This window comes from Malassezia globosa (genome assembly GCF_000181695.2).
Source record: "Malassezia globosa CBS 7966 chromosome Unknown mgl_sf_3.1, whole genome shotgun sequence".
NCBI lineage: Eukaryota > Fungi > Basidiomycota > Malasseziomycetes > Malasseziales > Malasseziaceae > Malassezia > Malassezia globosa.
The window spans coordinates 277,319-294,786 of NW_001849871.1; the positions used below are offsets into that span (position 1 = coordinate 277,319).

The window sequence follows — 17,468 nt, forward strand, 5'->3', positions numbered from 1 at the left end:
CAACAGGTCGGGGTGCTCGCCCGACGGGCCCAACCTGCCATGGACGCTTATTCACGAACGGCTCGGCCCATCGCCGCGGCGCATTAGTGTCCTGAGCCGCAAGTGGCGGGGTATGCTCAGCGCTGAGCGGCGCAGCTCCGACGATCAGAATGCTCGGTGGTATGCACCACATGACGACCACATCCTGCTGCAGCGGATTCGCGCGCAAGGCAAGCCCAGTGCTGCGGATATCGACTTTGATCAGCTCGTGACACCTGACTGGCAGTGGCCGATGTATGTGATCAAGAAGCATTGGATCGTCATGCTCCGTAAGCGTGTGCCACCTGACTTTCATGGCTCATTCGCCGAGCTGCTAGATCTGCTAAGTCGGCACGTCCCATCGCCCGAGGAGTACAAGATGCTCGCATCGGGCCGTCGACCGGCGTCCAATTCCAATTCGACTGCCAATGCGCTTGCGAATGTGCGAAAAGATGTGCAGTCGCCGGCGTCTACGCTTGACGATGCCTCGGGGACTGTGCCGCATCTTGTCGCATCCACGCCGTCGGCGCCGTTGGGTCCTTCCGGTCAAGCTCCAACGCCACCGCCGCCAGCACCGCCACCAGCGCCTCCTTCTCCGCCATAGAACGCGATATTTTGACGTGCTGATGGCATGCTACACACATTTGTCTCCTACACTATATAACACACAGGCACACACACACACACACAAACCCTAGTATCCAGCGGCACCTGGCGCCTTATCGCCTTCACGGCGCAAGCGCAAGTACAGTTCCTTCATGCGCGTTAGGTCACTCGAGCCAGGCCCGCCCTTTGCGATCGTTTTTGACTGGCTGTTGTGCAAGTCCAGCAGCTTGGTGATCCGCGTCCACGTCGTGCCCTCTGCAAGCTCCATCTGCTTTTGCTCGAGGAAGCGTGCCTCTGCCTCCTTGTTCTTCTTGATATTCTTTTCTTTCTGCGCATTGTAGTTCGCATAGAATTGGTCAATGTCCTGCTCGGCCTTCGATACGGCCTCAGCTCGGTGCCGCTCCGCCTGTGCCTCACGACGTGCGATATCATCGGCTTGCTGCTCGCGCCAAGTGCGCAGAGCCTCAGTCTCCTCGTCAATGTCTTCGTAGGCAAAAGGCGTTGGGCCAGACGCGCGCTCTGGCTCGAAGAGCGATTTAGCTTCTTGGTGCGTCGGCGTTTGCATGTCTTGCTCAAGCTCCGACTCACGCTCTGGCACGGCTTCCGACGCTGGCTCGCGCGCTGGCTCTGTGGCTGATCCAAGTCCTTCCATGAAATCACTCTCCATGCGCCGTGGTGCTGATGATTCCCATGCTTGTTGTGCGTCGTCATGGAAATCGTCGTGACCCACATCGAGCTCCGGGTATGATGCACGGAACCTGTCCTCTTCCGATGCAGGCTGCTTCTCTCTCCGTGGCGCGACTGATGCGCTCTCCCTGTTGGACATGACATCTGTGAATGGAGCGTCGTCATCTATCGCTGGAAACTCTTGCGCACGTCGCTCAAAGTCGTCGGTACCTTGCACACCTGATGCTTGTGCGGCAGCAGCATCTGTCCCAAACAGGGCTTCATCACCGCCCAGCAGAGTGCCTGCTGCTTCCTTCTCCCGCTGCAAAAAGTCCGATGTAGGATCCGTAGTCTGGTGGTTTGCGTCCATATCAAACGACATCTTCGTTGGTTGGAGTCGCTGTGTCGTCGAAACGTGGAGTGGATGCTACGTTGGCGTCTGTCCGTCCTGGCCGCGCCACTGCCTTGGTGCGAGACTCACTCGCTCGTTCGCCTCAGCTGGCCAGACACGCGCGCTTCTCTCTCTCCCCTCCCCTCCCCTGTCCCCCTCCGCCTTAGAGGTACGCGCACGCGCACCACTTACATACACACACACGCATACGCCGCTGCTCGGCCGAAAGACCAAATGTCGTAGCGGCCTGGTAGATATAAAGTGACAGGTGCCTACCAGGAGTACCAACTTCTTGTTCGCAACAAGTGCTGGAAACCGGCTAGACTGGGCCTGGCGCTGAGATCGGTCGTCGGAGTGCGTGTAGTGGCTTTTGTGTGTGGCTTCGACACTTTCTCCTCGCACATAGTCAGAAAAGCCGCGGCACTGGCGTGGCATTGATCTGTGTGTGTCTGTATTTGTGGAATGTCTCAACGTGTCGGAAATGTGCGTACATATAGATGCCAGTTCTGCATACTTACTTACACCTCTTCTACAGACATCCCTCGCCTTTTCTCGGCTTTGGCACCATGTGGATGCACGAGAACGTGTGCTAGGTGGTCTTGCGCGCTCGATTGCCGTGACACTCATGGGCAAGCACAAGCCTGTGTATGACCAGTCACGAGATGTGGGTGACTATGTGGTCGTGACGAATGCCGAGCACATCACTGTGACGGGGCAAAAGGCTGAAAAAAAGCTGTACCGTCATCACACTATGTACCCTGGTGGTCTCAAGGAGATCCCCTTCAAAACCATGATGCAGACCAAACCTGAACAAATTCTTCGGCGCGCCGTTTCGGGCATGCTCCCCAAAAACAAGCTGCGTGAGCGTCGGCTTGAGCGTCTGAAGATCTTTCCCAACGACGTGCATCCTTACGAGGCAAACATTGTGAAGCGCTATCGCGCCTGAGATACCCAGCTTCGTTTGTGTGTGTGTGTGCATGTGCTATGTTCACTTGATGCTGGGATTCTCGTCATCAGTATTATCGCCGCCGACCTGGCTGTCGTCATCATCCTCATCGAACCATGCATCTTCCAAAGCATCTTGCCGTCGTGCCTCGGAATCATCCCATGTTTCCTCAAAATCGCATGCATACAGAGACAATGCATCGTCTAGCTGTCGTCAGGTTAGCGCTCGTGCTGCGACTTGTACGTACACGACCCATCACAAATTGCGCAAGAATGACGTCTTGGAACGACTCAACAAGCTCGCGTGGTGTGGCTGCATCAATCGGTGGTACGTCTTGCTCCATGGCTGCCAAGTACTTGGCGTGCAATGCGCCCAAGGGGCCGCCTGTATGTAGGAAATCCATGGGTTCAGTCGTCCGTTTAGCTGTGTTCATGTCGCCGTCTTGTTCTTTTTTCGCATTGCGTTCTTGGCCTTGCATGTCGTTCTTAGTCTGGCCCTTGTTAGCATCAACCATATGATCATTGCCTTCACGAATGGAGTCACCTCGATCATGATCGTCACTCTCGCATTCTCGCTCCACTTCCATTGTATCACCGTCTTCCTCGTCCTGCTCTCCTTCGGCTCGGGCTACAAGGTTGTGCCACAGCTGCGGTTGTGCGAGCCTTTGCACCTCAGCAGAAAGTTTGCGAGGAGCTGTGCTCTTGGCAAAGCATCTTCGTCTCTCACGCACGCGGGAGAGTTTCCCTCGCTGCACAGGCGTCAGTTGCTCGCCAACCAGGCGCAAGAGATCCAGTGGCATCTGCTCAAAGTACCGAGCAAACACATCCCACGCCTTTGGTGCGCGCTCGTACGCTTGCATTTCCTTCAGCCATGACAAAACCGCTGGGGATGTGACTTGGGGAGATGGTATCGTTTCATACGATGCGATACCACGCTGTGTCCCAGTCTCACCATCGACCCCCAAGCGCGCGTGTGCCATCAACTGAAAAGGTGCGGGGTGACGGAGGGGCAGGCGTCCGAGTCACGTGCAGTAACGAACCTGGCATGAAGCAGCAGGTGCTGACAACGGGTCGACGAGACACACCGCCTCCACTACGTGCACTCGGGCGTGGACTAGATGCCTTGCCGTGAATGACCTATGTGTGGCTAAATTGACGACATCTCTCCACTGAGTGCGTCTCCAGTTGGTTGGTCGTGTATCGATTTCCAGGCGTCACGCGCGTCTTTTGGGCCCTCAACGCCGCGCGTGTGTGGCGATGAGCTCGCAATGCACGAGCCATGCGCTAGGTGCGCGTGCGCCGCGAAACGAGCATGGCTTCCGGCCAGGCTCCATAGTCCGTGTGGCTTGTGAGCACTTTGTCACGTACGATGCCGTCGAGTTCCGCCCAGGGCCATACCTGAACATGATCATTGGGCCCAATGGCACAGGCAAAAGCACCGTCGTATGTGCGATTGCATTAGGACTCGGGTGGAAACCCAGCGTGCTTGGACGCGCCAAGGATGTCGCCTCGTATGTCAAGCTCGGGCACACACAAGGTTGGGTGGAGATTGAACTTCAAGGATATCCGCCACCACAGCGAAACGTGACGATCAAGCGCATTCTCTTCCGCGAGTCGAATACAAGTGACTGGATCCTAGATGGAGTTGCTGCTTCTGCGCGCGAAGTACACCAAGCAGTATCGCAGTTCAACATCGAAGTAGGCAATTTATGTGCATTTCTCCCACAAGATCGTGTCGCAGACTTTGCGGCTATGACGCCACAGCGTCTTTTGCAAGATACCGAGCATGCAGCAGGGCATGCACAGCTGTCTGATTGGCACATGCAGCTCATAGAATGTGGCCGCCAAAAGTCGGAACTACAATCTCGGCTTGAACAAGAGCAGCGTGAACACGACTACTTGGAAGAACGGAACACTGTGCTCGAACGCGACGTTCGCCGCTATGAAGAGCGCATCGCGCTAGAGAAACGTGTTTGTGCTTTGGAGGTGCGCATTGCATTCGCAGAATTTCATGACTCAAAGTCTCGCTACCACGCTGCACATGCGAAACGGGAAGAAGCGAAGCGGGCGCTTGAACGGATCTTCCAGTCTATTGAGCCTTTGGAGCAGGAGCTGGAACGCGCGCAGGAGAAGCTCGACAAAATGGAGCTCGTTTCCTCCTCGCATCGTCGCGAGGCTGATGATGCTAGTTCCGCCCTGCGCCGTTACTCAACGGCTCGTGAGCGGCTTGACGCCGAGATGGCCGCTTTGAGCGAGCAAGAAAAGCGTCTGGAGGCTCAGGCGGCCGAGAGACGCGAGCTCATGCAACAGATGCGCAGCCGCATCGCTGACTTGGAACGCGCTATCGAGGCAAGAGCAACACCAGAACCCCTAGCTCCGTACGAGCAGCGGCTTCGTGCCGTCAAAGCGGAGCACCGAATGGCTTCGGAGGACCTACGTGATATGGACTCACAAAGCGCAGATTTGTATACCCAGCAGCAGCGACTAGCGTCGCAAATGGCCGAGGCACGTGTTTCGTACGTATCGAGTTTATGAGCGCCTCAATCCGACTTGGTTTTTTTCTTTTCCTCCGCCTCCTTGCCCTCTCCCTTTTCATCTCGTCTTATGCATACTAACACATTTTCAGGCTTGAAAGGCTGCATACGGAACGGCACCAGCGGCTACAGCTCCTAGCACGAGCGGATCGCGATACATTTGAGGCTGTGCAGTGGCTACAGCATCACCAAGACATGTTTGAACGCACCGTGTATGAACCAGTCCTGATAGCCGTGCACATCAACCGGCCGGAAGCAGCTCGTGCCATTGAGACATGTCTAAGTTGGCCGATCCAGCGCACTTTCGTGTGCCAGACGCGCGCGGACTACGATCTTTTTACGCATGAGCTCATTGACAAGCGCAAATGGCGCTTGAATGTTGTCGAATTGGAAGCAGCTCGTTCCCTTGCTTCATATACGCCTCCGATTCCCAAAGCCGATCTTCTTAGCTTGGGTTTCGATGCATATGCACTCGATTGCATTGATGCACCTGAAGAGGTGCTCAAATACCTTTGCAGTGCCGCAAGCTTGCATGCGATTCCGTTGGATCTCCGTGGCCGCGTGCGACCACAGGACATGGAGTCTCGACAGGCCGTTCGCCGCTACATTGTCGCCGATACCATCTTCACAACGACCACGTCGAGCTATGGCCGCCGGTTGCCCCAGACCATGTCTCGTGTGCTGAAGCCACTGCGCAGCTTCGCACATACCAGCGATCAGCAGGAACGACAAAATGCTGCTGCTGTACTCCGTCACCTGGAGGAGCAGCATACTGCCTGTCAAGCGTCCATACAACACGCCAAATCAATGCGTGAGCAGCATGCAGCCCGTGTCGACTCCCTGTCGCAGCAGCGTTCAGAGGCTGCTAGTGCATATCAGCTAGTAGCTGATGCCCACAAGGAGTCGCAGCGCCTAGAACTGAAGCTGCAGTCCCAGCGCGATCGACTTGCGCACGAAGAAGCACAGCCGTCACTCGCCGTTCAGCGGCGCGAGATCCATGCAACTCGACAGAAATATGCAGTCGAGCTTTCGAAGCTCGCTGAACGCTCGTTCCGGTGTTTTGAAGCAATCGTACGCTCCAATGCCGCGAGCGACGAGACTCTGTTAGCTTCACTGCATGCATGTACCGACGTCCAAACCTGTCGTGCATCGCTTCGTGAACAGCAGACTCGTATCGAGGAAAGTGAGCAGGCTGTTCGGGCCGCAGTGGCTGAATTCACGACAATCAAGACACGGACGCTTGAGCTGAAGCGATGTGCGGAACAGAAGCTCCAAGAGGCTGGTCCTGACGTCCAGTCGCTAGTCCAGACTTCGCTTGAAGACGGCAGGCACGAATCTGTTGAGCATCTCCATACGCTTCTCGACCGCGCCAGGGCGCAGCTGGACGTGCCATGGGGTGTGGGTCCTGGTGTGATGGAGACGTTCCGCGCACGCAAAGACAAGGTACGTTTAGCGGGCACAGCCGTCTCTGACCAACGCAGATGGCCGAGCTAAAGCGGACTATTGAGCAGGCACGAAGCGAGCAAAATCGTCTCGTAGCTCTTATTGAGCAAGTGGAAGGCATGTGGCTTCCTGAGCTTGAGGCATTGATCCGCGCTGTCAATGAACGTTTCTCAGCAGCCTTCGCACGCCTGGGATGTGCGGGCGAAGTGCACTTGGCGCGCGATGATAACTACGAGAAATGGGGCATTGATATCTTGGTCAAGTTCCGCGATACAGAACGGCTTCAATTGTTGACGAACCAGCGACAATCGGGCGGCGAGCGCTCGTTGTCTACGATTCTATATCTACTAAGTCTGACCGAATTGTCTCGCACACCGTTCTCGCTTGTCGATGAGATCAATCAGGGAATGGACCCACGCGCGGAGCGCGCCGTGCATGATCAAATGGTTGCTATGACTTGCCAACCACAGGCAGGACAGTATTTTCTCATCACGCCAAAACTATTACCTGGACTCTTGTATCATGAGCTCATGAAAGTGCTCATCATCAACAATGGCGAATGGCTTCCGGAACGACTTTCATGTACGTTGTCTGAAATCCTACTCACACACATACACTCTCTTTAGTGATGGAAATTGCTCAGAAGAAACGGAAGCGCACGCGGATCTCATAGTGAACCGAGGGAGACAAAGAGAGAGAGATCACGGCCTATGGAGAATTCTCCTGCACTTCGACAGGAGTTGCACTACCCATGGTTTAACATTGCGCGAATTATTATGTAATATAGTGGGGAGGGGATGGGTGAAGTGGAGTTGATTCGGGAGTCAAAAAGGTCGCGAGGAAAATTCTCCCTCTCCGACAGGAGAAAATTAGTGCGTGTGTTGTGACGGAAATATAGTGTTGTTTTTTTTGATTATTTTTTTGTAGTTTCCTAATCAAACGAACGCACCACCGCTCTTTTGTGAACAAGGGACGGACGACGAACCATTCCCACAAGGACAGACAATTCCCTCTTGTACCTAGGTCATAATGAATGGAGAAGGTACGTTGTCCCTGTGTAAAAAGTTCTGACGTAGCAGGCTGGCTCTTCCTATTTTCTATCTTACTAACGGCCGTGCTGTTGTTCGTGATGGTGTTTTATGTATGTGGCAGAACGACCGTTTGTGCAAAAGTGCGCGTATCTCTTACATCTAGGTCATCATGTACTCGGATCTCGAGTCTGACTATATCAATCCCATTGATCTTTGCACAAAGCTCAATCAGTTCACGCTCCCCGAAATGTGTGCACACGGATTCTTGACGGTGTTGTTTCTTCTCAATGGGCAATGGATTGCGCTGGCTATCAATTTGCCTCTGTTAGCATACAATGTACACAAGTATGTATCATTAATGTCAGCAAGCGGGCGAGTGAGCCTTCATTCGCGCGCTTGTACACTCCAAGTTCTTTGATACTGACTCACGCAGATTCATGAACAAGACATATCTGCTGGATGCAACTGAGATCTTCCGTACCCTGATGACCCACAAAAAAGAAAGCTTCCTCAAATTAGGGTTTTATCTCCTGACTTTCTTCTTCTACTTGTACCGGTACGTATACATAAACAAAACTCAGCATGAGCGCATAACTGATGCATCTTGACAGCATGATCATGGCACTCGTCGCTGGTATGTAGTGCATGCGTCTACGCACAGCACAGAAAAAACATACGCAAACTCACGTACTAACTTCCCAGAAGAATAATACGAGTCCCGTAGGCATGGATGAGTGGATGATTCGCTTGTATATATCATGCGTTACTCAAGCGCACAGTCGATATGCAGTCCAAGTGCTTTTTACGTGCACGCTCTGGGCGTATTTGTGCAAAGATGTGAAAGGTGAAGAGCAGTTGGGTGCACAGACAAATGCAAGAACAGAGGTTGAGTGAAGCCGGGATAGAAGGAATCTGTTGCAACCATGTCGGTATGGGTTGGTGGCTTTCGTTGGTCTATAGGTACAATGCAGCGGTGCCATCTATGCGCCCATGCCTGGTCTATTCATCCTCACCAGCATCTTCACTCACGGCATCTTCATCGTCGTCTTCCTGCGCATCTTCATCATGCGGCGCGGGAAATTCACCTTCGCCTACGAGTGACTCGTGCAGTGATGCCGGCGAAGAGCGCCTTTTCATCGCCCGCCGACGGCGCTGGCGTGGGTTCTCCTCTTGAGCCTGTCGGTAGCGGCTCAAGTACACTTTCAGCACTTGCTCATAATTGTCAAAACCTAACACGCGAAGCGAATATAAAATATCATCACCGTTAATGGTCTTGCGCTTCTCACTTCCACATCGATCACTAGCTTCCGACGTCACAAAGCTAATTAGCTCACTTACACACTCTTGCATGCACTCCTTTGCGTTCTTTGCGATCTTACCATTGTCCGGCAACGCGCGCTTCATAATGCGCGATATATTTGCTATTGGCAGGTCAGCCCCCATCAAGTGCGGTGGCAATGGCGGTAACGATGGAGGCCACGAGCGTCCACTTGTGTCTGGATTCGACTTGCTTGCGTCGGGACTTTCACTTGTTGCTGAGCCAATCCCAAATCCAGGCACCATATTCGGTGCTGTAGCTGTTTCGGTGCCTTTGAGCGAAGTCACATCGCTTACACCCACATCCTCTCCCTGAGAAGAAGGCATGCCTGCTGTCGGTGCAGAGGAAAGGACACCATTGTCTGTGCTCGCCATCGTTTTAGGACTGCAATGTCGTTCACAATATAACACACGCACACGCACGCGTTCACGAATTCGCCTGTCTCTTGTCCACGACGCGTCGTTCAGAGGGGAGAAAGTCGGCGGTGGGCGTGAACTTAGTCCTACGCAGCTAGCCAATCGAGGAAGACGGTTTCTTCCAGTCCCGTTTGTGGCCAGCCACAGAGCGTCTCTTCTGCATGTCTTGCATAAGCCCACGTGCTGACGTTGGATTAAATTGTCATTGCTTTTCTCAATCCGAATCACGACGATGTCATCATTGCGTGAGACGATGCTCGTCGGAGCGCTATACCCAAATGATCTTGCCCATACGCTACTACACACACAGATCGCATGAACATCTGGTCTATCCAATCTCTTCATTTTCGTTTCAGTCACCCTACACGAATAAAATGCATCATTAGGACGTCTTGGCCGTAATCTTGGCACGTTCAATAGCGTCCGCACTTTGTTTCATCAGAATCTTCTTGTAGTCCTGGATACTGATGTCCTGCTTCGTCAAGTTAACGATCTTGCGATCCTTCACCTCCCACAGCTCATCAGCCACCTGAGAGATGAGACGGAAGTCGTGTGAGACAATCACGACACCACCCTCAAACTCCTTAATGGCATTAGCAAGTGCGTCAATCGAACCCATGTCAAGATGATTTGTCGGCTCATCTAGCAGCAAGATGTGCGGGTTCTCCATCGCGAGCTGCGAGAACACCACACGGTTGCGCAAGCCATCAGACAACGTCCGGATCGGCGAAGTCTGGTGCTGACCAGAGAGACCAAAGCGACCCAGCTGAGCACGCCAGAACTGCACGTCTTTATCAGGGAACTTCTCCTTATACTTGGACTCAATGTACTCAAGCGGACTCTTGTCGTATGGCAGCTGGTCTGCCGAGTGCTGCGAGTACTTGCCGAGCTTCAGACCTGAGTGACGCTGCACACTACCGGCGACGGGCTGCAGCACACCAGTAATAAGGTTGAGCAGCGTCGACTTACCCGTACCGTTCTGGCCAACAATCGCCACACGGCTATCCATATCAATACCGAAGCTCAGGTCCTTGTACAAAAAGTCTTCTTCCTTGCCGCTATAGCTGAAGCCAACATCGTTGAATGCAATAATCGGCGGTGGCAGCTTGCGCACGTCCTCGAAGTTGAAACGAAGCTGCTTTGGCTGTACAACTGGCTCCACAAGACCAGCGGCCTCCATCTTGTCGATAATCTTCTGCTTCGACTTGGCTTGCTTAACCAGGTTAGCATAAGTACCAGCACTTGCAATGAACTTCTTGATGTGGGCAATTTCTTCCTGCTGCTTGTAGTATGCTTTCATCTGGTTCACTTCGTTCTCCGTCTTTGTTCGCACATACGTAGAGTAGTTACCACCATACGTTATGAACTTCTTTTGGATCGTCAGGTCAATAATGTTTGTGCAAACGTTGTCCATAAAGTCTGCACTGTGCGATGTAAGCACGAGAATATGGTTGTAGGTCGACAGGTACGCCTCCAGCCATACGACGGCTTCCAAGTCCAAGTGGTTCGTAGGCTCATCCATCAGTAACATGTGTGGCTTGATGAAAAGGGCACGAGCCAATGACACACGCATACGCCAACCACCCGACAGGTCGCGGGTGGGCTTGTTCATCATAGCCTGTGAGAATCCAAGACCATACAAGATCGCTCCAGCCCTTGCCTCGAACGTGTTGGGGTCCAACTCGTCAAGTTCTTCCATTTTCAGCTCAAGTCCCACGTCATCAACTTCGTCTGCGACAGACATGTCTTCAATCTCCTTTTCGAGACGTGCGACCTTTTCACGCGCTGACTTGATGATGTAGTCGAGAGCGTTCTCATCCGATGGATCCGCCTCACCACGCACGAGATAAATGTCGATGTGTTCGGGAATTTCCACATCTCGGTTCGCAAGGGCCTCGAGGAACGTCGTCTTTCCAGAGCCATTCTCACCCAAAAGACCGTACCGCTGACCGTAGTTCAATGCGACCGTCGCATTGTCAATTAGCAGACGGCCGTGGAACGACATCGAGAAGCTTTCGATGTGCAAATCACGGCTCTGTTTGTCACTCACAATCACACCAGCAGCATTGCGCTCTGTCGCAATGGCTAGCTTCTTCATGTCGGTGATAGGACCCCCATTCTCATCTACGCTCGTGGCCTTCGTCGATGCCGACGCTCCTGACTCGCTTGTGGCCACGGAGTCTTTTGACGAGCCAACTTTCTCTCCCTTAGCTGCAGCCTTGGCCGCCTTTTCTCTGCTTTGTGTTAGCTACTCTTTCACTGAAAACTGAAAATTTAACACGTACGCTTGACGCTTCGCCTTCGATGCTGATACAGGTGGCATGTTTTTCCCCCTTCTACTCACGCACTTGAACCGGGCGTGATAGTTCGGTGCAACTTAGTTTCAAAGCGCCTCAGGTCTCCTTGAGGAGTCTTTTTTTTTTCTCCCTACTCAGCGACATCTCTTTTATTGCTGACTCATCCACACACGTCACATGATGTAATACGTTGTGCTACGCTCTCGCACATACAAGTCACCACGTCTTGGGTAACACGGAGGGAGTGCTGTCGCTAGTCCCCACCTACGTACATGTTTCGTGCGACACAGACGACGCTTTCAAAGGCGAGTCGCCTCCCGCTGAACTCCAAAAAAGCCAACAAGGATTTCTACAAAGGTACGTAGAAAGTTGTCATTTCAATTTGCATTATGTTGGCTGACTCTGTGACAGGCACTCGTGCTGCAAATGTGCTGATGCGCAAGCGTATCGCACTGTCCGATCCGAAAGGCAATCAGTTATTTGATGAACAGGGACGTCCTAGGACATGGAACTTGCGCACTCACAGACTTGATGAAATGCGTATGGTGTCCTACGTAGTGCCGCCGGGTCTTGCAGACACTCAGGTACGTGATTTAGCAAGTGTTGATGATCTGACGACGACTGCAGCTCAAACCGTATGTGTACTTGGGTTCTACCTCAGAAGGGGGCACTGAGCGTCCACTTCCTGGTCAGCCCGGTGCACCCAAGATGCCTGCTGGCGGTATGAACGCTACATACTACTCACGCTTGGTCGACCGAGCGCTTCTATCGAAGCCTACACGCAATTAAACATGGAATTCCGTCCAACTATAGCGCAATTTTGATACCAAACTCTATCGACGGACCAACCTGCATGTTAGACTATTCTGAAAGGTTAAGTGCGAGAGAAAGAGACACGTACGTGGCATCGAGTTGTGCAATCTGTGGAAGAGCTAGCTGCACTTTACGTCGATAGCTGGCTCCTTCTGACCGTTGCGCTGGATTGCCTTCTAGGTAAACGGTGTCAAGACTTGGCATGAACTTTGGTCCTAGATGCTCGTCCAAGTGATTCAAGTCGGTAATGCGATTATCATTTGCCTAATGTAAGCTATCATGCTCTGGAACGAATAGCACATGCATAATCAAATGTAAACGTACCCAAAACTGTGACAGGTTTTTGAGATGCTTGACATTCTCAATAACTTCAATTTGGTTTGCACCAAAATCCAGCGTCGTCAAACGCACATTGTGTTCGAGATTCTCGAGTTTTGTCAGTCCATTGTGAGACAAATACAGCTCTTCCAGCGCCTCAAGGCTGTCTAGGCCTTCCAACTTGGTCAATCGATTTGACTGTATCGATAGAATCTTCAGTTTCTTCAATGACGCAATACCATCCAGAGATGTGATTTTGTTTTTCCCTACCCATAGCTCTTCCAAGTTGGTCAGCTGAGACAAGTTCTCCAGCGACCTAAGGCGGTTTCCTCCCAACTCGAGACTCCGCAGGCTCAAAGATATGGGTGGCTGCAGGTCCGTAGGTCGAATATGGGCGATTTTGTTTTGCACCAAGAAAAGTGTGTGGCATTTTGGCAAGTGCGCGATTCGTGAGACATGGCGGATATTGTTGAACGAAAGATCAAGCACTTCGAGCTCCAAATTATTTTCTAGACCACTTATCTGCTCAATTGCATTGTCATATAGATCCAACTCCTTCAAATGCGGCACAGCTCCCAGGTCTTTACCGTGCATGGAACGGATCTCGTTTTGGCGCAGTCCTAGTCGGATCAGGGTATTATGGAAGCGCCCGAGATTTAGTGGCTTTGTTGACTTGATTCGCAGGTGCGTGAGATCCAGATCTGTCTCGTCGTCTGGAAACATACTCATGAGCTCGCGCATACTCTCGTTCTCGTCATCCGTTGGATTAGTGTTCACGCCTGACTCGGCGTCAATCAAGTGACCATCGTGCGCCTCTTCATGCTCGTGCTCTGAGTCTGTGTCTGGCGCTCGTATTCCTACGTGCACTGGTGGCGGCGCACCCACGACTTGCACTCTTTTGGCCTTTGCTGTGCCCTCGTCACGACTCATTGGCTAATAGTTCCGGGTTTAACGAACAACAGAGATCAACGACCATCGTTGGGCTCATGCGTATGTGGCGTTTCGTGCACGTGCCGCTCAAGGTGTCAGTTTTGCGTATCGATTCTGTCTCCACACATCCTGGCTCAACGAGTGGATGGGCCACGCATTCACGTCGACTACTGCTTGCTTGGCTCACTTGCATCATGATTGACTCTCAAGATGATGCATTGTCACTTGCACTCGATCTAATGCGGAGATTGCCTCCGCGCCAAGTTACATCTAATTTGGGGGCTGTTGAAAAGGCGTTGCCGAACGAGGCCGACGACTTGGCGTCAAGTGTGGATCAGCCTCTGACTCTGCAGATCGATGACTCGAAGCAGGGTGCGGGGCGGGAATTTGTTTGCTGTGAATACAATCGAGATGGATCAAGTTGGAGAAGCTGGTATAGCAATTCATTCCACCCGCCTTTGGGGCCTGGTTCGGATGGCGCAGAAAGTGAGCCGATAGTACCTCGTGGAGCTCTTCGCGAGCTGGAGCTTCAAGCTAATGACTCCTTCGAGACATACCGAAAGCTGTACGTAGACGCATGCGTCAGCTTAGCCCGTCGACTTCTCTAACCAAGCTACAGATATTATGACTCGGGGTATACTAGCACATATCTTTGGGACTTAGATGCTGAAGCGGATGCCAGCGTTCTGCCGCGAAGCTTTGCAGGCGTCGTTCTCTTTAAAAAAGGTACGCATTTTAGTGTCACGGTATGACAGCAGACTAAGAAATAAGACCTCGAAGGACCGCTTGCCTCGGACGCAACAGGACGTGTGGCTCTTGGGACTCTATTCATGTCTTTGAGGTGACAGGCCAAGGATCTGGTGGCGCAGCAATGGCACCCTCAACGACCGCCCATTACAAAGTATCAAGTACTATTATGCTGACGCTGAAGCGACAAGAACCAACAACTCTGGGACTCGTCGACATGAGTGGACACCTCACACGCGAGGGCGAAGATACACAGAGTGTGACGGACGCAAACAGTCACATTATGAATATCGGACGCCTGATTGAGGAAATGGAGAACAAAATCCGAAACCAGCTGCAAGAGATCTACTTTGGTAAAACACGCGACATAATGGATCAGCTTCGGAGTATTGAAGACCTCGAGGCAATGCGCCTCGCACGGCAGGTGCAGGAAGAACTCCGTGGAGGCTGGGAGCGTTAGTAAAATTTGAAACCCATTGTATGAAGGAATGGAAATGCAGGGCACATTTCTCCTGCTTTGTCACGTATGCATGTCTCGGGTTCTGGCACGTGGATGCATGAACCGATGCGGGTGGGATTCGCGCGTTAAGGCGCGCATACAAGCCGCGATGCTGTCTTGTGGCAGGTCGATCATGACGCGGCACGGACCTGAGATTATGTAACACACTGATGAGCCAACCAGCTGAGGCACGCAGCTGTTGGCGGCCGTTCTGGTGTTGGATTCCAAACGTCTGCGGATCCATTCCATAGTGCACGTTCATTTCCCTAAATCAACGGCAGTTGCAGACTGTAGTAGCTTCCTCTTTGCCCTTTGCACCATGGTCGAAAAGCTCTCCTCGTCTCTGGATGACAAGTCGCTCCGCACTGCTCGTCAACGTGTTGGATCACACATTGTACGTGATACTTGTCTGGACGCGCAGCGCGTACTGACACTGCCACACAGGACTTCAAGTCAGCTACCTCAGCCGTGGCGAGCAAGGCTATGCGGAATGAACTGAATGCACTGATCGAAGGTATTGAAGATCCAGCTGCTAGGCATGTAAGTGTCCGCGTATGGTATCTGTGAAGTAGGTGCTGACACGCGCGTCGTACAGGCATTTGAAGCAGAAATGGCTTCTTTCTACCACCTTTTCAATCGCTTCCTCGCTGAGAAAGCGAAGGGCGAAAGACTGTACGTTTAACGATGCATATGCTCACACACCTGTTTCGCTCAGTGACTGGGACAAGATCCAGCCTCCTGCACCAGAACAAGTGACGTCTTACGCGTCGTTGCCGCAAGCGACGGACCCATCCGTCCTGGACAAGCTGGCTGTGCTGAAGCTTAATGGCGGTCTTGGCACGACAATGGGCTGCACGGGCCCAAAGAGTGTGATTGAAGTACGTGAGGGTATGACTTTCCTCGATATGTCCGTGCGTCAGATTGAGCACTTGAATGGCACGTATAATGTGAACGTACCATTCATCCTGATGAACTCGTTCAACACGGACGACGATACGGCGCGTGTCATTCAGAAGTACGCGAACCACAACGTGGAGATTATGACGTTCAACCAATCGCGCTACCCGCGTATCAACCGGGACAGTCTTCTTCCCTGCCCCCGCAGCGCGACGTCCAACAAGAATCTGTGGTACCCACCAGGCCACGGTGACCTCTTCGATGCCATGAACAACTCCGGTCTGCTTGACAGCCTTCTTGCCATGGGCAAGGAGTATGTGTTTGTCTCGAACGTTGACAACCTGGGAGCTGTGGTTGACCTCAACATCTACCAGCACATGATTGAGACACAGGCTGAGTTCATTTCAGAGGTGACCGACAAGACGAAGGCAGACGTCAAAGGTGGCACGCTGATTGACTACGAGGGCACCGTCCGTCTGCTCGAAATTGCGCAAGTGCCGCCAGAACATGTGGAGGACTTCAAATCGATCAAGAAGTTCAAGATTTTCAACACGAACAATCTGTGGCTCAACCTGCGGGCTGTGAAGCGTGTCGTTGAGAACGATGAACTGGACGCTTGAAATCATCACGAACCATAAGTCTCTTGAGAGCGGTGAGCCAGTCATCCAGCTTGAAACGGCTGTCGGTGCGGCTATCAAGCATTTCCGTGGCGCGAAGGGTGTGAATGTGCCGCGTTCGCGCTTCCTGCCTGTCAAGAGCTGCTCGGACCTGCTCCTTATTACGAGTGACTTGTACGGTCTTGAGCACGGCAAGCTAGTCATGAACCCGCAGCGCCAGTTCAACCAAACGCCTGTAGTTAAGCTGGGCGATAACTTCAAGAAGGTCGCGAACTACCAGAAGCGCTTCAAGAGCATTCCAAAAATGATGGAGCTTGACCACCTAACAGTCATGGGCGATGTGTCGTTCGGCCGCAATGTGGTGCTTAAGGGCACTGTGATTATCGTTGCCAATGAAGGCAACCGGATTGAAATTCCTGATGGTGCCGTTCTGGAGAACAAGCTTGTGACTGGCAACCTGGCTATCATTGACCACTAGACAATGGCATCCTCGCCATGAGATTTTCGTCTCTGCATGTTGTGTCGATGGAGGAGCTGGATTCTCGTTGACGGTCCTACTTACATCTAACTCAGTGTCTGCGTGAGCTTGCTCATGGCATCGACTGCTTGTCTATACATCACTTTCTTCCCATTCTCTTCTTAGGTTTATTGCGTGTTTCTATCGCCGTGCAGATAGATCGTCCCAGTGTTTTCCGGGTCATCGGAGTTACGATAGGTAGATGTTTTATTCGAGGGGGACGTATTATCCATTCAGCTTATTGGTTCGTCTATTCTGACTAGTCAGTGCCTTGGGGAAGGATGGAAATACGTGCGCATTGGCCATGCTCGAGTCTCGCGGGTTTCATCGGTGCAGATGTCCTATGCTTGGTCTTTCGGCCGGAGTGTCCGTGCATACGCGCGTGTCTGGAAGAGAAAGGGCCAGATGTATTATTGCCTGCCCCCCGGCCCCAGATATCCAAGGCTTACCCATCCGGAGTGGGAG

The 17,468-nt window shown here is 52.5% G+C and overlaps 13 protein-coding genes across 13 annotated transcripts; 7 read left to right on the top strand and 6 right to left on the bottom strand.

Annotated features, from left to right (window-relative positions):
* Positions 1–112: 112 nt before the first annotated feature.
* On the top strand, positions 113–622 carry MGL_1447 (uncharacterized protein; the record flags this gene model as incomplete). The annotated part of the gene is made up of 1 exon (XM_001731212.1): positions 113–622. The coding sequence occupies one exon, from the start codon at positions 113–115 to the stop codon at positions 620–622; it is 510 nt and encodes a 169-aa protein (XP_001731264.1).
* Positions 623–712: 90 nt separating this feature from the next.
* MGL_1448 (uncharacterized protein) lies at positions 713–1,672 on the bottom strand (the record flags this gene model as incomplete). The annotated part of the gene is made up of 1 exon (XM_001731213.1): positions 713–1,672. The coding sequence occupies one exon, from the start codon at positions 1,670–1,672 to the stop codon at positions 713–715; it is 960 nt and encodes a 319-aa protein (XP_001731265.1).
* Positions 1,673–2,162: 490 nt separating this feature from the next.
* On the top strand, positions 2,163–2,627 carry MGL_1449 (uncharacterized protein; the record flags this gene model as incomplete). Its single annotated transcript, XM_001731214.1, has 1 exon — positions 2,163–2,627. The coding sequence occupies one exon, from the start codon at positions 2,163–2,165 to the stop codon at positions 2,625–2,627; it is 465 nt and encodes a 154-aa protein (XP_001731266.1).
* Positions 2,628–2,796: 169 nt separating this feature from the next.
* Positions 2,797–3,486, bottom strand: MGL_1450 (uncharacterized protein; the record flags this gene model as incomplete). The annotated part of the gene is made up of 1 exon (XM_001731215.1): positions 2,797–3,486. The coding sequence occupies one exon, from the start codon at positions 3,484–3,486 to the stop codon at positions 2,797–2,799; it is 690 nt and encodes a 229-aa protein (XP_001731267.1).
* A 397-nt stretch (positions 3,487–3,883) lies between these two features.
* MGL_1451 (uncharacterized protein) lies at positions 3,884–7,229 on the top strand (the record flags this gene model as incomplete). Its single annotated transcript, XM_001731216.1, has 3 exons — positions 3,884–5,142; positions 5,253–6,603; positions 6,642–7,229. The coding sequence occupies 3 exons, from the start codon at positions 3,884–3,886 to the stop codon at positions 7,227–7,229; spliced, it is 3,198 nt and encodes a 1,065-aa protein (XP_001731268.1).
* A 403-nt stretch (positions 7,230–7,632) lies between these two features.
* Positions 7,633–8,276, top strand: MGL_1452 (uncharacterized protein; the record flags this gene model as incomplete). Its single annotated transcript, XM_001731217.1, has 5 exons — positions 7,633–7,645; positions 7,683–7,744; positions 7,798–7,979; positions 8,068–8,190; positions 8,246–8,276. 5 exons carry the CDS (start codon positions 7,633–7,635, stop codon positions 8,274–8,276), a joined length of 411 nt encoding a protein of 136 aa, XP_001731269.1.
* A 357-nt stretch (positions 8,277–8,633) lies between these two features.
* On the bottom strand, positions 8,634–9,326 carry MGL_1453 (uncharacterized protein; the record flags this gene model as incomplete). Its single annotated transcript, XM_001731218.1, has 1 exon — positions 8,634–9,326. The coding sequence occupies one exon, from the start codon at positions 9,324–9,326 to the stop codon at positions 8,634–8,636; it is 693 nt and encodes a 230-aa protein (XP_001731270.1).
* A 424-nt stretch (positions 9,327–9,750) lies between these two features.
* Positions 9,751–11,691, bottom strand: MGL_1454 (uncharacterized protein; the record flags this gene model as incomplete). Its single annotated transcript, XM_001731219.1, has 2 exons — positions 9,751–11,602; positions 11,654–11,691. 2 exons carry the CDS (start codon positions 11,689–11,691, stop codon positions 9,751–9,753), a joined length of 1,890 nt encoding a protein of 629 aa, XP_001731271.1.
* Positions 11,692–11,937: 246 nt separating this feature from the next.
* Positions 11,938–12,454, top strand: MGL_1455 (uncharacterized protein; the record flags this gene model as incomplete). The annotated part of the gene is made up of 3 exons (XM_001731220.1): positions 11,938–12,022; positions 12,077–12,249; positions 12,293–12,454. 3 exons carry the CDS (start codon positions 11,938–11,940, stop codon positions 12,452–12,454), a joined length of 420 nt encoding a protein of 139 aa, XP_001731272.1.
* A 67-nt stretch (positions 12,455–12,521) lies between these two features.
* On the bottom strand, positions 12,522–12,682 carry MGL_1456 (uncharacterized protein; the record flags this gene model as incomplete). The annotated part of the gene is made up of 2 exons (XM_001731221.1): positions 12,522–12,531; positions 12,567–12,682. 2 exons carry the CDS (start codon positions 12,680–12,682, stop codon positions 12,522–12,524), a joined length of 126 nt encoding a protein of 41 aa, XP_001731273.1.
* Positions 12,683–12,742: 60 nt separating this feature from the next.
* Positions 12,743–13,726, bottom strand: MGL_1457 (uncharacterized protein; the record flags this gene model as incomplete). Its single annotated transcript, XM_001731222.1, has 1 exon — positions 12,743–13,726. One exon carries the CDS (start codon positions 13,724–13,726, stop codon positions 12,743–12,745), a length of 984 nt encoding a protein of 327 aa, XP_001731274.1.
* Positions 13,727–14,642: 916 nt separating this feature from the next.
* Positions 14,643–14,933, top strand: MGL_1458 (uncharacterized protein; the record flags this gene model as incomplete). Its single annotated transcript, XM_001731223.1, has 1 exon — positions 14,643–14,933. The coding sequence occupies one exon, from the start codon at positions 14,643–14,645 to the stop codon at positions 14,931–14,933; it is 291 nt and encodes a 96-aa protein (XP_001731275.1).
* Positions 14,934–15,291: 358 nt separating this feature from the next.
* On the top strand, positions 15,292–16,964 carry MGL_1459 (uncharacterized protein; the record flags this gene model as incomplete). Its single annotated transcript, XM_001731224.1, has 5 exons — positions 15,292–15,366; positions 15,417–15,512; positions 15,568–15,644; positions 15,688–16,363; positions 16,509–16,964. The coding sequence occupies 5 exons, from the start codon at positions 15,292–15,294 to the stop codon at positions 16,962–16,964; spliced, it is 1,380 nt and encodes a 459-aa protein (XP_001731276.1).
* Between the last annotated feature and the right edge of the window lie 504 nt (positions 16,965–17,468).